General features: G+C 37.8%; 1 protein-coding gene and 1 long non-coding RNA gene across 3 annotated transcripts in view; one reads left to right on the top strand and one right to left on the bottom strand.

Moving 5' to 3' along the window:
- Positions 1–11,204, bottom strand: part of UCHL3 (ubiquitin C-terminal hydrolase L3) — a 36,589-nt gene extending 25,385 nt beyond the window's left edge. Inside the window, exons 1-4 of one of the 2 annotated variants that reach the window (XM_006210291.3) lie at positions 10,860–11,204; positions 10,733–10,744; positions 2,700–2,828; positions 115–271 (exon numbers count right to left, since the gene is read on the bottom strand). In XM_006210291.3, coding sequence (XP_006210353.1) covers positions 115–271; positions 2,700–2,828; positions 10,733–10,744; positions 10,860–10,901 — 340 coding nt within the window. In that variant the 5' untranslated portion in view covers positions 10,902–11,204. Of the gene's footprint in view, positions 1–114; positions 272–2,699; positions 2,829–10,732; positions 10,745–10,859 lie in introns of those variants that run through there. The other variant, XM_072976363.1, reaches the window with a different exon arrangement.
- Positions 11,205–11,238: 34 nt separating this feature from the next.
- On the top strand, positions 11,239–14,250 carry LOC140701152 (uncharacterized). Its single transcript, XR_012080057.1, has 2 exons — positions 11,239–11,422; positions 13,937–14,250. It is a non-coding gene; the product is annotated as an uncharacterized lncRNA (long non-coding RNA).
- Positions 14,251–18,159: the final 3,909 nt, after the last annotated feature.

Below are 18,159 nucleotides of genomic sequence, written 5' to 3'. Positions count from 1 at the left end.
AAGAAAAGCTTTATTTAATGCTTTGAAAGAAAGAACTAGAGCACCACCTACTGCTCAGTAAGTTAGCTTATAACTTAAGGGGGGAAAAAACAGCAGTAATGGAAGATTATTTACCAAAGTGCATCTTGTCTTTGTTGTTGGCAATGGCATGGATTAGTCCGATTGTTCCACAGGCATTGCTGATTGTTTGCTTCATGAAATATACTGATGATGTAACATCTTGTCCCTGAGATTTTATCTTTTCCTCTTCTTCTGTTCTGAATACTTCATACTATTTTAAAAAAGTCAATAGTCTAGATGTGAAAATAATACATTAAAAAGGACTTAAATGTAAAACTGGAAAAATTCTAAATATCCATTAATGAGGATTTGGTTAACAAGGCATATCCTAATGGAATACTTTAAACCATTTTAAAAAGAATAAAATAGATTTATATATTCTGACTTAGAAATCTGTCCATGATTACAAAGGGGTTATATAGATCAGTATACATTAATCTGATTCTCATTTATGTTTTCAAAATATTTACTTTATATAGGCACTGAAGAGACTGAAAGGATACAAAAAAAAAAACAGGTTATCCCTGGATGAGAGATTAAAGGATTTTTACTTTCTATTTGTCACATTTCTATATTGTTAAATCACATTAATAAAATTCACACTATATTTAATGAGCACACAATATTCATTACATCCACCATTATCTATAACTGCTTATAAATATAATATGGTACAAGAATGAGTGTCAAAAGTGTGGGCTCTACATCTGACAGCCTGAACCCACAACCTAGCTCTGCCATTATTAGCTGTGTGACTTTGGTAAGTTACTTAAATGTCTCTGTGCCTCATTTTCCCAATTGCAAAAAGAGTTTAAAAACAATGAGGTTAAAAAATGAGTGGGGAGAAAAAAGAGGGTAGAAAGATGATTTTATTGTTATGTTTATTGTTTTCCTATCATTTTCAGATTCCAACAGACTAAGGAATCAGCAAACTACAGCCAACAGGCCAAATCTGGCCCACTGCCTGTTTTCATAAGTAAAGTTTTATTTCTGTATTTTCTATGAATGTTTTCATACTAAAAGGCAAAGTTGAATAATTATAAGAGACTATAAGGCCTGCAAAGTTGAAAATATTTACTAGCTGACCCTTCACATAAAAAGTTGGCTGATCCCTGCAATAAAACAAATGATGTCTATTGAAAACCCATAATTAACAAACTGCTTTTAGCAACAAATATATCTATGCCTTAAAAAATAATTTTTATGGAAATGTTTAAGTCAAATTTTTAAATAATATTTTTAGAATAAATTCTGAACCATTAATTCATTTTATAACTTCAACTGATAAAAACTGAAAGGTTCAATATGGTAATGTCTTATGCTGAAATGTTCATACAGTTTAGTTTGTTGTTGTTGTTTAGTATCAGTATTCCTTGGTGACAAAGCAAAATGAGATTGATAACTTCTCAAGGTTTAATGTTTAGAAAATAATCCTAAAATGATACAGAACAAGTACAGGAAAAAAAAAAAGTAATTGTGTCAGACCACAGTGAAAACACGTGGTCAAGAGACAACAAAAATATCAGAGAGAAATAAATTTACAGTCTCTTCACCTATGTCATTAGGTGGTAAGCACTACAACAAAGCACATTTAAGACACTGTAATTGACTTTATCTAAAGGATAATGAGGTATCCATGACACTTCTTCTGCTATCAGTATGCTGAAGTCATTCGTAACTACATAATCAGTTTCTAAATTAGAAGTAAAAGACTAAAACACTTTATACCTCCTAAAACATCCACTAGATATCCTTTGAGTGACTTAACTATGTCACTTATGAGTTGAAATAGGGACCTACCAAACTGTAAAATACCAAAAAGGGGCAGATGCCACTATATTCTCTACTCATATAAGTAAGTATAAATACTTACTCATTTCTTTCTCATCTTCCCATTTACTTCATTTTTTACAATGCTGAGTTCATCCTATTATTTCTAAGTTTAAAAATAAAAATCAGAAGGATACAGACCAAAGCTGTTTTAAAATGAACTTAAAAGTTCTGGCTCCATAATACATATATCTACATGACATCATTGTAGAAGAAAAGCTTGAAACACAGAGATTTGAATTTAGATATTGAGATCTAAGAACAGCTATTTAAAATCCCCAACACATACTAAATCTGCCAATTAAACTGTATTTAAACCTAATGATTCCCATCCAAATCAACTATATTCTGAAAATAATGTAACCCACACCTCCTTAAAACAAAGATTTCTTTTCATATATATTGAAAAAATGTGCACACTTTATATGTTGAAATTGTAAATAGATATTCTTTATTCATGTATTTTTTAAAATAGATTTAAGACTATCCTAGTGCTTAACACTTCTAAAGTATGTACATCAAAATGTGATAAATGTCACATTGAAACAGCTGAGGCAAACTAACCACATTTCATAAAACAAAGAAAACTACCCAAGTTTAAAAGACTAACTCAGGGCTTCACTGTCAAATCTATAAATTAAAATCTAAATACATGTATTTAATAAAAGTAGATTTTTAAGATGTCCCCACTGCCTAGATTTCCTCATTTTATGCAAGAAGGGAGTTGTTTGTTCTTATAGTATATTTTTCATTCAACATTGAAAGAGAACTGTGCGTTTACGGGAAACTGTATCTTACTCAACAATTACCTTTTCTGTAATAGGGAAGAGAAGCAGCACTGCACACACCGGTCTTGGCACCATGCTAAGGAGTTCAGGATCCATTCCATATACATCAACAAATTGCCAGTTAGGATGTAGACCTAATTGTTTGAGAAACTGTAAAAGGGAAGAAAATTGGTAGTGTTAACTGGGAAATAATCAAAGTGTATGTACTGTGCATCTGATTCATAAAAAAAGGAAGGTAGAAATATTACTGATATTCTATAAGAAGGAAGTAAAGCAAGTTTTCCATGAAGAAGGTGCAAAGAGACGGCAATTTATTTATATTAGCTAACAAACACTTAAAATTTATAACATATTAAGCAAAACTCCTTTTTTCAAAATCCATTACTTTGATGTTAGACATAATTAGTCAGAACTTCACCAAACATATACAAGTTGGCTTGCTTGATATGCTAAACTCATTTCCAACATTTGATTTTTAAGGAAATGCACATAAGTTCCAGTGTATAAAGAACTACTTTAGTAGTAGACCAACATAATTTATCCTACTTATCAAAAGCAACGCCTGAAGGTTTAAAGGTAGATGATTGATAGAGAGAGACAAGTTATATCAATGAGCAAAGAGTATTTAAGGCCAAAAAAGTCCAAATGACTTGTGTCAACACTAGAAAATTGCTTGTTATAAGTAACTTCTAGTACACAATGAAACCTACACAACTTCAATGTCTCTCTTACATCTGGCAAAACAACTGAAACAAAGAACTAGTGATTTTTCAAAATTCTTAAGAATTCACAGTAAAGTAACAGCAGACTCTAATCTACTGCAGAGAGAAAAAGAAAAAAAACATAATAATGAGAATGACATCAATTTCACAATAAACTCTTAAAAAATGTCTGTACTGAATGAAGCTGATAATTTTAAAAAGTGCACTATCACAAAATGTGTTTTATATGATAGAAAAAAAAGGAGCAAAGGAAATAAAAAATCATATTAAAAATGCATCATTATACCTTACGTCAAGAGTACATTATAGTATCTACCAGTCTAACATTATCTGAAATTTAAAAATAAAAAATGCCTTCGGTATTTCTCCATGAACAATGATCACATGTACTTAGATCATCAAATGAAACCTTGCAAAACCAATGGAAATCATGCCCTATTATGTAAACAGGGTTATTCATCTCACAGTCAGCTTGTATAAGACAAGACCTTCCTGTTTAAAGGGCCACTCTCCACATGCCTCCATTTCTCTGCTTGTAGAAGAAACTCTACTTAATATGAGTGGTCGAAAACAAAGTCCTAGATATGTCTAATAAGAAATATACTGAATTTAAAAACTTCTCTTAACAGAATGTACTCAACATATTTTAGGTTCATCAAGTCACATGCTCTACAACAGTCTGGGGCCACAGAAATCAAGACTTCTTTATTTAATACCCATTCTTCATCTGAATCCTATTCATGATTCGAGACTTAATAAAGTTCAATAAAATATTCCAAATTATCTCCCCCTTCTTTCTTCACTTTCTCCAAAATTCTTAGTCTTAGCCCTCCTCAATATTTAATTCTATCTAGAAACAAAAAGGATTAAAACTGACTGCAAAGTCAAGGGAAGGAATTGTATCTTATTCATTTTTTTAATCCCACTGCCTAGTCAAACCATAGACACTCAAGTTATATTTGTTGAACTGAACTAAAGATTACACCTCTATTTTAACGGATAATCTGTATGCCTATATATGTCTGTTAAGCGATGTTTATAACAAATGTTTAATATATACTTGTTTTTATCTGTGCCAAGTTAAAGAGGTAGGACAGAAACACTTGGCTTCTAATCTAAAACCACATGTTTATTTAATCAGCTCTAAATACTGCCTGCACAGGACTGACAGCCCAAAAAAGCACACTGCCAAGGAAAAGTATCATAAACCCTGATAAAAGGATTTCAATTTATTTGTTCATTTTATGTACCCCACAAAAAGTCGTATTGCTACAAAATTATAAAACAAAATGTACACATAAAGGGTAATTTTCACAGCTGTGCTGCAAACAAGTAACAGGTAAACATTGTAGTGAAAAAACAGTCTGCACAAAATTGGTAAGTTACCCTGAAGCTGTGAACTTACTCCATGTCAGCTAAAGCTTAAGAGTATAAAAATCACCAAGCTCCAAAGGCAGTAAGTATAGTGAGAGTGATTAGTATCAAACTGAGAACACAATTAATGATCAAAAAGCAGATTAAATATATAAATGATTAAAATTTAACTGGGATCATACTTTTCCCTAACTTTTTACTCACACTGCCAATCAAATAAGACTAACATAAAGGTGTTCAATTAATATCTATTAAGTGCATTGGATGCAACCTCTGACTCCAGATTATTCATTTCTCCATTCAAAAACTATTTGTTGAGAACCCTCTATGGGCCAGGCACCATTTCGAGTACTTCAGACATGTCCTTGCTCTCACAGAACTTATATTCTCATAGTAGGAAACACACAATAAACAAGTAAACACATAAACAAGATAATTTCACAAGGTGGTTAAGTATTATGACAAAATAAAACAAGACATGATGTTAGTGCAGATCTGGGGCAGGTGGAGGGGGCAAGAGTGGATTTAGCCAACTAATCAAGGAAAGATTCACTGAGGAGGTAACTTTAAGACACAAATGACAAGAGAGAAATCAGCCATGAAACAACCCAGATCAGAATGATTCAAGCAAAAGATAAGCACAAAACTGACACAGGAACACGTTTGGCATTCAAAGACTGCAGCCCAGCACCAGCGGGAGAGAGGTAGGCAGCACCTCCTGGTCAGGCCATGGTTAGCAGCTTGAACTGCTTTCTAAGGACAAGCAGTGGAAGGCCATTTTGTGTTCTGAGTGCTTTAAGCAGGGATACACAGGATATGATTTGCATTTTTAGAAAACCACCTTGGTGTGTACATTGAGAACAGATTTTAGGGAGGTAAAGGGAGAAGCAGAAAAACTAGTTAGGAAGCAACTGCAGTTGTCCAAACTGAGGATGATGGTGGACTGGGATGTCATCATGGAAATGAACAGAATGGCCAGACTGAGGATAGATTCTGAAAGAAGGGTCTACCAAAGTTACAGATCTACTGGATCTGAGAGGTTAGGGAAAGAAAAGAATACTAAAAATAGCTAAGTTTACAGAGTGCATACTTTGTTCCAGACATCGTGCTACATACTTTACATGCAGTAATCTACTTCATCCTTACAACAATTACAAGATTAGGTGAGGGTATAAGAAACTAAGAAACTGAGGTACCAAGAGGTTAGGTAACTGCCCATGGACTCAGAGCAGAGACTGAGAGCCAAGAAATTAAATCAGTACAAGAATGGTCTCTCCAAATTAGCACTGCTGTGAAGAAGACTCAATGACATCGTCTTGGGCTTTGGATAAATGGCGGTACCCTTAAAAGACTGAGGAAGTGGGTTTGGAGGAGAGCTGAGAGGATATAAATCCAGATTTCCTTCTCAGCCATGTTAAGTTTGAGAAATCTATAAGACATCCAAACGGGGATATCAAAGAGGTAGCTGAATATACTAGTTTCCAATTTTGTACAGAAGTCAGGAATTGGAGGAACACATGATCAACTATGTGGCAGTATTAATGCTATACAACCAAAAACATCACTAGAGAGAGGTTATACACAGAAAGACCAGCAGTCTAGGACAAAGCTGTGAGGAATGCCTTAGAAATCAGAAGGGAGATCATTAGCAAAGGCAAATCTAGGATGCAGTCAGAGAAACAGGAGAAAAACCAGAAGCCAAGAAACAAAACGTTTCAAGAGGGATGGAGTGGGCTACTCTATCCAATGTTGCTGAATGGTCAAGAAATTTGGTGACAGAAAAGTGAACACTGGGTCTGGCAAAGTAGTGATTAGTAAACTTGAGAAAAGTAATTACAATGAAACGGTGAGGATAGAAGCAAACTAGATAGGAGTGAATATAGAAAAAAACCTGGAGATAAGAAAGTAGCACGAGCTTCTATGGACAATTCTTTGTGGAAAATTTACAAAGAAGGGAAACAGGAGATGGCAGCTAGAGGACAGGGTAATCAGCATGTTCTTCCCAAGACGGAAAACACTCATTACTGAAAGTTTGTATGTTTGTGGCAATAATTCAGCAGATGACTTCTAATTCTTTTTCCAACACTGAGCACTGAAGCTAAACAGAAAACTTATACTAAAATAGATTGATTTTCCTTTGGACATGATACATTATGCCAGAAAACATTCTGCCTCTTCAATAAAATTCACAATTAGGAATATTTCTAGGGAATTTCCCTATCAAACATCAGTGGTTCTAAAACACAACAATGTTTAAAATTATATAATGTGGCTGTGCTATAGTCAAATCATAAAACACAGTCAAGATGAAAATCTAGTATAACCATAAAAAGAAATGCTGATTGCCCATATCACAAAATGTCCTTTTTAAAAAAGTTATAATTCCTGATGCTTAATTATCTGTAACTTCCCATCAGCTACAATCTGCTATTACCTCCTTAAATACATATGTAAATGAAATAGAGCTTAAATTTTAAAAATAATGTTTTCTATCATTTAATTGATTTTATTCTGGGTTAAGTCCTACCTACAGCAAGACAAAATATACTTAGAAGGGACTGATGGCATATTAGCCAACAAAATTACCACATCTACTGACACGGCTACTAGTTAATGTCTAACAGTTAATAATGATCTCCATATAGTAAACATGTGTTAATCACTCTTACACAAACTAGGCATCATTAGAGTATCACACAGGGTTTGTTCATACTGAGTGTAACAAAAACGCATGCAACCACCAAATAGTAATGGAGTGAAATCAAGATAAGTAAAAGGCCTACCTACCATTCCATTAAATTGAGGAAATAAGAAAGGGTGGAGATGAACATTGTTGTTGGGGTTTATCTGTGGCTTAATTTATTAGTTTTCCAAATTCTAAGTGAGTTAATTAAATTTCTATTCATTTTCTAGTCTCAGTTCTGCCACTAATACAAAGAGAATTAGCAAGTACAAAAAGTTTGTTTAGAACTAATCACTTCTTAGATACGTGTCCATTTTCCCACTAAAAGCACATTACTTCTTTAATAAGTAAATTTAAAACAAACTTAACCTCACCAAAGTGTGCCAGAAATAGTGTACAATCATATACTAATAATATCTCTTCTGTATACGTCACCTCAGAATGGCCTCCTGTCACCATCCAACTTCGTATGCTTTCCCTGATGGTCTTCATCACAGTACTATTAATTTTTCTCCATTGCACGTATTTATAACAATTTGCTAACTACTTGTTTGCTTACTTGTTTGTTGTCTATCGTCCCACTGGATTGAAAAGTAGAAAACCATGAATGTTTTCATCACCAAATATAACCAGCTCTTGCTCAGATACCTGATATCACAAAAGCTGCTCCCCAAATATTATTTAATTGATACAACTGATGTGAATAAGTGATTGTGTTTTATAATCTACCAACATTACTTAGGAACAAAGTCCAACAGCAGCTGAATCACAGAATATAAATTTCCAATAATACAAACATATCTTGTTAAAATAAATAAGAAAACCATCTAAAAACAGTTGTTCTTTAGTCTGTTGATGTGGTTAATTACAGTGACTGACTTTTGAATGGTGATCCAGCTTAACAATACCAGGATAAACTGCTCTTAGTCACGGTATATTATCCTTTTTAATTTATTGCTGCATTTTCTTTGTTATTATTTTGCTGAGGATTTTAAAATCCATGTCCACGAAGGATATTAGTCTGCAGTTTGTTTTATTATGGCTTGACTGGTAATGCTGGCCATAAAGTGAGTTGAGAAGCATCCCCTCTCCTATGTTTATGTAAGGTTGGTATTACTTCTTCTTAAATGATGCAGAAAAGTCACTTAAGAAAATTCAACATTGATTCATGACAAAAACTTTCAACAAATTCGGAAAAGAAGGGAACTTCTTTAATCTGACAAAAAGCATCTACCCAAACCCTACAACTAACATACCTAATGATGAAAGATCATGTTTCCCTTCTAAGATCTGGAATAAGACAAAGTTATCTTCTCTCTCCCTCTCCTATTTAATTTTGTATCAAAGGTCCTAACCAGTGCAATAAGAAAAATAAATAAAAAGCATACAGATTGAAATGGGACAAATGGAACAGTCTATCCACAAAGAATATGACTGTCTATACAGAAAATCCCAAAGCAGCTACCAAAAACAGCCACTAGAATAACTGAGTTTATCACAGCAGCAGGATAAAAGTTAACATTTAAAAATAAATTATATTTCTATATGTAGCAATGGACAACCAGAAATTAAAAATTTAAAATAGTATCATTTACAAAAGCACCACAAATCATCAAATATTTAGATATAAACAAAAAATGTGTAAGATCAACATGATAAAATGACAGACTACTGTTGAAAGAAATCAAAGAAAATCCAAGTAAATGAGATACACCATATTCATGGATTGCAAGATTCAATATTGTTAAGATGTTAATTTTCCCCAAAATATATCTATAAACTTAGTCACACATTCACCATCAAAATTGCAGCAGAATTTGTTGTACAAATTGACAAGCTGATTCTAAAATTTACATGGAAAGGCAAAGAAACTAAAATAGCCTAAAATTATTTGAAAAGGAATAAAGTTTGAAGATTCATACTATTCTAATTTCAAGACTTACAGTAAGATTACAGTAATCAAAACAGGCACATAGTTCAATGGAAGAACAGAGTCCAGACACATGGTAAACTGGTTTTTCCCAAAGGTATAAAAAAATTTTGGATTAGGTCTGAGAGAAGTATGCTTCTTTCCTGTGGCACTAAATAAGAAGTTCCAAATGCTGACTTCTTTACCCTGAAGATTTTCTCTTTACAAAGGTGTTAAAATGTTTTAGGGGGAAAAAAATAAACTGTAAATGTCAAAGGGAGTAAATTAACAGAAAATTAACATTGATAGAAAATGCCACCTTAAGAATAATATAAAAATATGCTGGGTTTCAAACTTTGCACACTTCTAGATTATTAAAGAGACAAGAGTTGAGGGAATAACTGTCATCTCAAAAGTATATAATAAACCTGAATAAGAAATTGAAGGGTTTGCCGACAACATCAAGATAAAGCATTCCTATCTATTTTCTTTATATAAGGAATTTTCCACTAGCTTTTAAAACCAAAAATCAATGAAGGACATGATAAATCATTATTCCTTGGTGATGAGAAGATTGGGAGGGTAGTAGTGTACCATATGATAAACTGAGATGGCGGTAAAAAAAAAAAAAGGCAAACCAGCTGTTGAGAATAAAAAAATAGACTAACACAAAATACACTTGGGCAAATAAAAAGTTTACACCCGGTATCACTTACTGTCCTTTTAATCGAATGGCTGGGAAATGTTCCCTCTTCCCTCCCCAAACCTTCAACAACCAGACGAACTTAAAGGGTTATAGGTGGCAAAGGACAGCGTGGGAACTGACCTTTCCTATGGTATAAAAGCAACTAAATTCCAATTTTAAGGAACTGGAAGAGAAAGGGGGCGTGGCGGCGAAGAGAAGAGATTTGATGGGGCAAGAGAAGATGATTATAAGATGATTTCATGGTGCAGGCGGTGGACGAAATTACAAGGACTGGGTGGGCGAGTTTACAAAGCTTAGAGTCAGGTACTGTAGACAAATTAGTAACCCGTAAGACACAGGGGTGGGACAATTATGGATTCGGCACTAGCAAGAGGCAAAACATAAAAAGGAATAGAAATACAGGGTGAACGTCCCTCAAACCTCAGAGCCCAAAACCCCAGGAAACGAGATGACGGGGGAATGGAACCAGAGGAGGGGCTGAGGCACCTGGAGCATCTCCAGGACCCAGGTAGGAGGGAGACGGCCATAAAAAGGGCACGCCCGCCTGAAGCAGAGCAAGAGGGGCCCTCACGGAGTTAAATCCCAGACTCCCGGGGACTGCAGAGGTGTAGGCGGCCAAGTAGGACTCCCGGGTCTCGAGCGACAAGGCATCTCACTCACCTGGTTGGTGACCTGAAAACGAAACAGAGAACACGCTTTAGCGACAAACTGCCCGGGACTGGCTGCGACAGCCCGGCCCTCTCCGCCCCTGCCCGCGGCCTCAGGCCGAGATCCGAGCAGCGCTCACCTCGGGGTTGGCCTCCAGCGGCAGCCAGCGCTGACCCTCCATGGCCGCTCCGCCCGGCCCCTCTCCAGCTCTGACAGCCGCCGCAGCAGCCGCCGCCGCTTCCGCCCCCGCGCGCCTTGACCTGGGACCGTCCAACCCTGTCCCCCAGGGAGGGGCGCCAAGAGACCGAGAAAAGTTTAACAGCACTCTAGCTCCATCCTCGCTCCCTGCCAAACCACACGTAAAGTTTCACGCTTTACGTGAAGATACAATCGGATAGAAAAAGAATGGGGCCAGCTTCCTATTGCAGAAGGGAAAAGAATCTGGATCCATGGCTCTCTCCCCTCACGCTTGGACTCTTCCGAGCCGAGCAAGCGCTCCTCTGCCACGCATGCGCCAAGCGCGAGTCTGGGACAGCGTGCTCGCTGCTGCCCTCCCATTCCTGCAGCATCCGCCGGAGACGCTAGGGGGCGCACCGTCGAGTCCTATTCCTTGAGGAAGGGATCAGGGTCGCAGCCCATCCGGAGGCTCCTCCGCCCCAAGCCCGAGGACACCGGAGTCGTGCCAAGAAGTTCCTTTGCCAGGTGCGGAAGTGATGTGTTGGCCTTGTCTGGTGTTGCAGTTCTGTTTGATGAAATACGTCAAGTAACTATTTTGAATCAAACGCTGTTCTAAGTGTTGGGTACACCAAGCTGAGCCCACCGTAGGGTAGCAGAAGTGTACAAAAGAAGAAGAATCACAATAAAGTGTAATACTTATAGTGGTAACATGAGGTGTAATGGAAATGCAGAGAAGGACAGCTAAAGGGGAAAGGAGTGGCCAGAAGGCTTCCTGGAGTAGGTGGACAGCTGGAGTGAGCCCTTAAAAGAGCAGATGCTAGCCAGGCAGAAAGGAGGGTGCTTTGAAGAAGGGAACGGGGGCACTGTGGCTGCAGAGCCTGCAAGACAGAAGGGCAGTGTTTGGAGGTGATGCTGGAGAGATAAGAGAGACAAATCGGTCAAGACATCTGGGCTTCATTCCGAAAACAGCAGGGAACCCCTGAAGGATTGGAAGCAGGATTTTCATCTCTTTCCTCCACCAGACTGCGAATTCCATGAGGCCTGCAGCAACGTCTTTTTCTAATTCTTCACATTGTTTCCCCAAGGCCTAACCCAGTAGATTCTCAATAAATATTTGAGGCATGAAAGAAATAATCAGATATGCAGAAACACCATTTGTCAATGATGAAGAAAATTTGCCAGAATGAAATGATGAGACTTAATTACGGTATTAGCCATGGAGACGGGGGTGGGGGTGGGGGCAGGCACAGATTAAAGAGACGGTGTTTAAAGGGGGTATCCCTCTGAGGAGCCCACATTGTCAATGATGACTCCAGAGATTTGACCCCGGGGTAGGGTGCGTGTTACTGCTCTGCACCCAAAAGAGAGCATGCGTGGAGAGGAGCAGTTACAGAGTTAGAAAACAATAATTATACAGAGCTTACTTTTCTTGGAGGAACCAGCTCTTCCACTCATATTCTTCTGGCTACTCGTCTTCAAATTCCAAGGGATTTCCAATCGATTGGCTCCTCTTTCACCTTAACCATCTGATAGATTGTTGCTATACCCACCCCACTGTGAGTTGGTAAATCTGAAATGTCCAGATCATCTTGGGCAGCCATTGTTGCATAACCACTTGAGTTTCAGAGCCAGACTCTTAGTGGCATGCTAGGGGCAGTTTTCCAAATGACTTGCTGTCAAAGGAATGGCGTTGCTCCAGAACCCGGAGGTCCTGCACTGTGACTCTCCTGTTAGGGCTTGTCTAGGACTCCACATAGCAGGGACATCTCTAACAACATTGGATCTGCTGTGGCATGGGACCATATAGAAGGCAGCTTGCATTCTAGCATGGACTTGCTACAGGGCACTCTCTTGCCCAGGGACCCACTCAAACTGGCAGCTGTCCAGATCACCCAATAAATGTGTCACAGCTGTATTCCCAAATGTGGTGTATGCTGCCTTCAAAAGCCAGAGGCCCACAAAGTGCTCTGCCTCTTCCCTGTTAACAGGAATTGCAAGGTGCAATAGCTTATCTTTCACCTTAGAGAGGCTGTCCTATTATTTCCCAGACCTTTATTAATGCATTTGACCTCTGATGTTAGCAGGGTTTAACTTCCAGCCTCTGGTATGCATGTACCCTACATGGTATCGAGGACAGTACTTCTCAAACTTGAACATGCATACAAATACCTGGGGAATCCGAAATGCAGATTTTGATTCAGTAAGTCTAAGATGGGGCCCAAGAGTCTGCATTATTGGCCCCTATTAAATTCTTCCTTTGCCATATAACATTGAAGTTTTTTCTACTAAGGGGCAAAGCAGTGTCAATCCTCATTATTCATGGATTTGGCATTTCAAATTTACCTACTTGCTAAGTAACATTTATTTGTAACCCCGAAATCAGTACTCATGTAACTTTCAAGGTCATTCACAGGCATGCGTAGAGTGGCAAAAAAATTTGAGTTCTCAGCTGAGGTCAAGCAAGACAGTGCTCTGCCTTCTTGTTGCAGGTCTTATATTGGAAACTTGTCTTTTCTGTAGTCTATTTAGTACCACATTTCTTTTTACATTTTTTATGCTTTTTTGTTGGTGATTTCACTGTATAAAACAGCCCCAAGCATTGTGCTCATGTCCTATTTTGTGTTCTTAAGCACAAGAAGGCTGTTATGTGCCTTATAGAGAAAATATATGTGTTAGATACCTTCCTTCAGGCATAAGTTATACTACTGTTAGCCCTGGGATCAGTGTTAATAAATCAACAATATATATTACATGTGGAATCTTTAAACAAAAATACACATAAAAATGTATTTATCTGTTGATGAAAATGTAACTAGAGGCTCACAGGAAGCTAACCTGTTTCCCCTAGGAGCAATGGTTCAGTATTTACTAATTCTGTGTTCATGGTTAACTTTATAATGAGAATCAACTCTCTGTTTCCCCACTCCTTAACATTGAGTTCACCATGTGACTTGTTTTGGTCAATAAAATGGGGCAGAAATAACATGCCAGTTCCAAGTTCAGGCCTTCATAGCTTCTGCTTGCTGTTTGTAATTCTAGCATGACTTTGAGGAGAATGTGCTTGGACAAGCCTGCTGGTCCCAACAAGAGACTAAGAGACACCTGGAGCACAGCAGAACCACCTCAGCTGAGCCCAGCAACCGTTGGCCAAACCACTGCTAACCTCCAAGACACATGAGCTAAATAAATGTTTGCTTGTCCTATGACATTGGGACTTGGTGGAGGGGCTTTTTGTACACAGCAACAGCTAATTATTCTGTCTGCCAAAAGTTTTAGTAATCAAGTTCAAAGTAGTCAGCTAATTGATACACCTACCCCAAATTCTAATAACCAAATAAAAAGGTGTGCCTGTACCTCCAAAAAATGTCATTTCCTTCATGACTAAACTCATAGGTCTTTTTTTTTTTCAGCAACTGTTAAAAATTCAGCAGCTTCTATTCAAAAACATCAGGAAGTTTTTTGATAAATTGATGTTTGATGTCTTAAGAAAGGTACTTGCGACTCAAACTGCTCTTACAAGGTTACTATTGTTTATTATTCTGAGGTACCTGGCAACTTCTCCAACCTTGAACTGAAGTAAGCAACACTTTTGTTGTAGTTACTCAAGTCTATTATATGGTTGATTTGTAAGAACATGTGGAATCTTGGTCATTCCTCAATAACCCGTATTTACCTTACTGATACAAGTTTACAATCTGCTGTTCCCTTTCCAGGCTTATTTCCACTCCTGGTAACTTTTTGTTATGCCAAATCACAGCATAATCTTTTTGAAAGACATTTCAAATGGCATTTAAACATAGTATGTACGTATACAGCCAAGAATACCTATAACTCAAAAGAAGTGTTGAACAGCTATGACCAAGTTCATGCACACACTTGCAAAAACGACTGAGTAACACCTGCTGCCTGGCTCCCTGCCACTGTAAGGAGCCATGTGATGCAATGTGCTGTATGATTCTGAGAAGTCAAATGAAAAAAATATGAGTTTATTCTTTTTTTGGTCTTTTTTGGGGGGGAAGGTAATTAGGTTTACTTGTTTTCAGTGGAGGTACGGGGGATTGAACCCAGGACCTCATGCATCCTAAGCATGCTCTCTACCACCAAGCTATACCCTCTTCCCAACATTTGGTATTTATATAACATCTGACAATCAAATCAGGTTGTCATCACAATCATAACCAGTCCAAGGAAAATCTAGGATGAGGCCCCACCCAGCTTTCCCTCTGGCTGGGGATAAATTTCTCTACACGCCTGTAACTCATTCATGGCACACCACCATTATTACTCTCTATTTTATATTATTTATCTTAAAAGGAGTGTGTTAAGCTGGCTTCATGCTGTATGTATATGTACCCTGTCATCTGCCTTTAGCCTGTGTCACACTAGCAAAAAAAAATCCTAAAACATAGCCTTTTTGCACAGCTTATCAAAACCTTATATAAGTGGCCCTCATCTGTCCATAGTATGGATTAAAAACTGTCCCTGCCTCGATCAGAAATCGTGACTTCCATAATATTGTTGTGTTTCTATAGCCAGGCACTTAACCTACTTACATCTCATTTTTTTAATGGGAGTCTATAAGGTCCCATTAAGCCAAAGGTTAAAAACTATGCCTTGCAGGTTGCAGGTGAATGTATGAATTGGCCAGAAGAAGGTGGGACGGTGACAAAATGGAACATGTAAAACCTACCTATATGCATTCCATTTCCAGTATAGTTTGTTTTATTTTCTGTGTTGGTTTTGTTTTAAATATGTGGGTAGGTAGGCCAGATTTGGCCCCAAAGCTAAGAATTTGTGTCCTCTGCTTTAAGTTCTAACATCTCTATGATTCCAGGATCAGTGACCATGCTTCATTCCAGTTCTGCATTTTTGCTTATGCTGCCCATAGATGACCACCATATCCACTCCCCCCAACACCATCATAACACACACACACACACAAACACACACACAGTCACCTATATTCTTGAAGAGCCTGGAGTACAAATAGAACATTCAGTTAGCACAAGGCAGCTGGAAAAGGATTTCAGCAGGTACACTGGGAGTTCTGAATCCCTCTGGATCTCTCTGAAATTAGATTGCAGACTAAATTAAAACCAGAATTTGAAGTCTTACCTATTAGCTAGGTAATCCTGCTTAACATTCCTGAACTTCCATTTTCTCAACTTCAAAGTGGAGATAATGTGTGATCTGGATAACTTGTAGGTTCTTTTGAGGATTGAATATCATGGTGATGAGAGTAGGGTCTAGTATTTATTGAGTACTTATTGTGTTCAGGAACTTTGCCATGTGCTTTACAAATGTGATCTCATTTAACCTTAGTGGCTTAAAACAACACAAATTTAATATCTTACAGCCTGAAAGTCAGAGTCTGAAATGCATCTCACTGGGCTAAAATCAAGGTGCTGGTACGTTTGTGTTTCTTTTGGAAGCTATATGGAAGAATCTTTTTTCTTTTCTTTTCTAGCTTCTAGAGGCCACTTGCCTTCCTTGGTTCTCCTCCTTCCATCTTCAAAGCCAGCAATGGCCTACTGAGTCTTTCTCATATTATTTCACTTTCTCCCTGACACTGATTCCTCTGCCACGTTTAGGACCTTGTGATTACACTGGACGCACCTGGGTCACCTAGGAACATTTCCTTATTTTAAGGTCTGCTGATTAGCAAACTTAAATTCATCTGCAATCTTAACACCTCCTTGCCGTGTAACATAATATTCACAAATTCTGGGAATTTGGACCTTGGTGTCTTTGGTAGGAGACCATTATTCTGCCTATTACACCTATTGATTATATAATGCAGTATAGTGTCGTAAATGTGTTTAAGGGACATCTGTTGTTTTTGTTTCCCCAGCATCTCTTCATCCAAATTTTGCTGCATTATCTTCACTTCTATATCTCGTAGGCTGCATCTTTTCACCCCTTTTGCTGCTAGTGACTCTGCCAATCACAAAAGTCTACCTCTTGTGGCCACAGTAGGGGGAATAGGAAAAAAATTGTAATGCACCACCCAACACCCAGTATTGGGCCAATGGGGTGGTGTATGAGAGTCCTTTGCTGCGATTTGAGATGGAAGAGAAGCTTCCTCTTTCCCCTTCAGTCATGAGCCATAGGCTGTGACCCTGGAGATGCTGGTGGTCATATGTCCATAGGCACAAACCCCTCCCCACAACATATAAAGAAGACTAAGAGAATGAAGCCAACACACAGAAGGCCAAATCGCAACTGAGCAACAAAGATTGGGCCCTTTTGCTATTCAAATCTCACGGTTCTGTGATATTACTGAGGCTGGCTCAACCTCTACATTTCAGAGGCCACCCCTGTGAGACGATCGTTTCTGCTATTTTGCTCAGGCTAGTTTGAGTTGAATTTATATCACACGACATGAAAAAGGCCCTAAAATAAAAGCCTAGATTGAAATCTTATTTGCTTCATGTGCCAATTTTGTTTTCTCCAATAGAAAGTAACTCTTGTGAGATTAGAGTTCATGCCCTAGTTCTGTGGACGTCCCCCTCCTACACACCTGACAGTACTAGGTTTGTTGTAAGAGCTCCAAAAGCATGTTCAGATTTCTATACCCTACTTACATGACATCAGATAAAAATAAAACCAAAGTGATGCCTACGCATCCTTAATATAGCACTTTTTTGGACTCTATTTATAAAATCTGTTTTTTCCAAGTCTGAGCTTGCATAAGTCTGATGTTTTGTAAGATAGAGGTCTTAAAAATAAGCAGTTGATCACATGTGTTACTGGCGTGTCACAAGCCCAAGAACAAGAGTAACAATTGGCAGAGACTGGCCTAAACACTACTGACATTTTACTCTCCCCAAATTGAATCAGAAGATCTTTGGGAAGGGACATTCACATCTAATTTAAATTTTAAAAAAATTTAAAAGAATGCATGAAAAATACAGACAAACACAAAAATTAATTTTTAATACGTCTTTTCAGCTTTTGGCAGCACCTTTATATAGTTAAGATTTACATATGTGTGTATGCATAAGAGTGTGTGTGTGTGTTTCTGTGTGTGTGCGCGCACAGTCCTCCATGGAACACAATCTGATGGCAGCCAAGCACTACAGAGAAATATCCCCTGATAAACAGAATGAGTGCACTGGCCAGTGTCCTATCTTTTCATCAGACTTCCATAGGAAAGAAATAATTTAATTCATTCAGGGACTATGTTTTTAAGCTAACTAGTACTTTTAATCAAGTCCAATAACTTTGAGGACGTGGCTATTTTCTGGCATAGATTCTGAGTG

This window comes from Vicugna pacos, chromosome 14 (genome assembly GCF_048564905.1).
Source record: "Vicugna pacos chromosome 14, VicPac4, whole genome shotgun sequence".
NCBI classification, from domain to species: domain Eukaryota; kingdom Metazoa; phylum Chordata; class Mammalia; order Artiodactyla; family Camelidae; genus Vicugna; species Vicugna pacos.
This window is presented reverse-complemented; position numbering and strand designations above follow the sequence as displayed.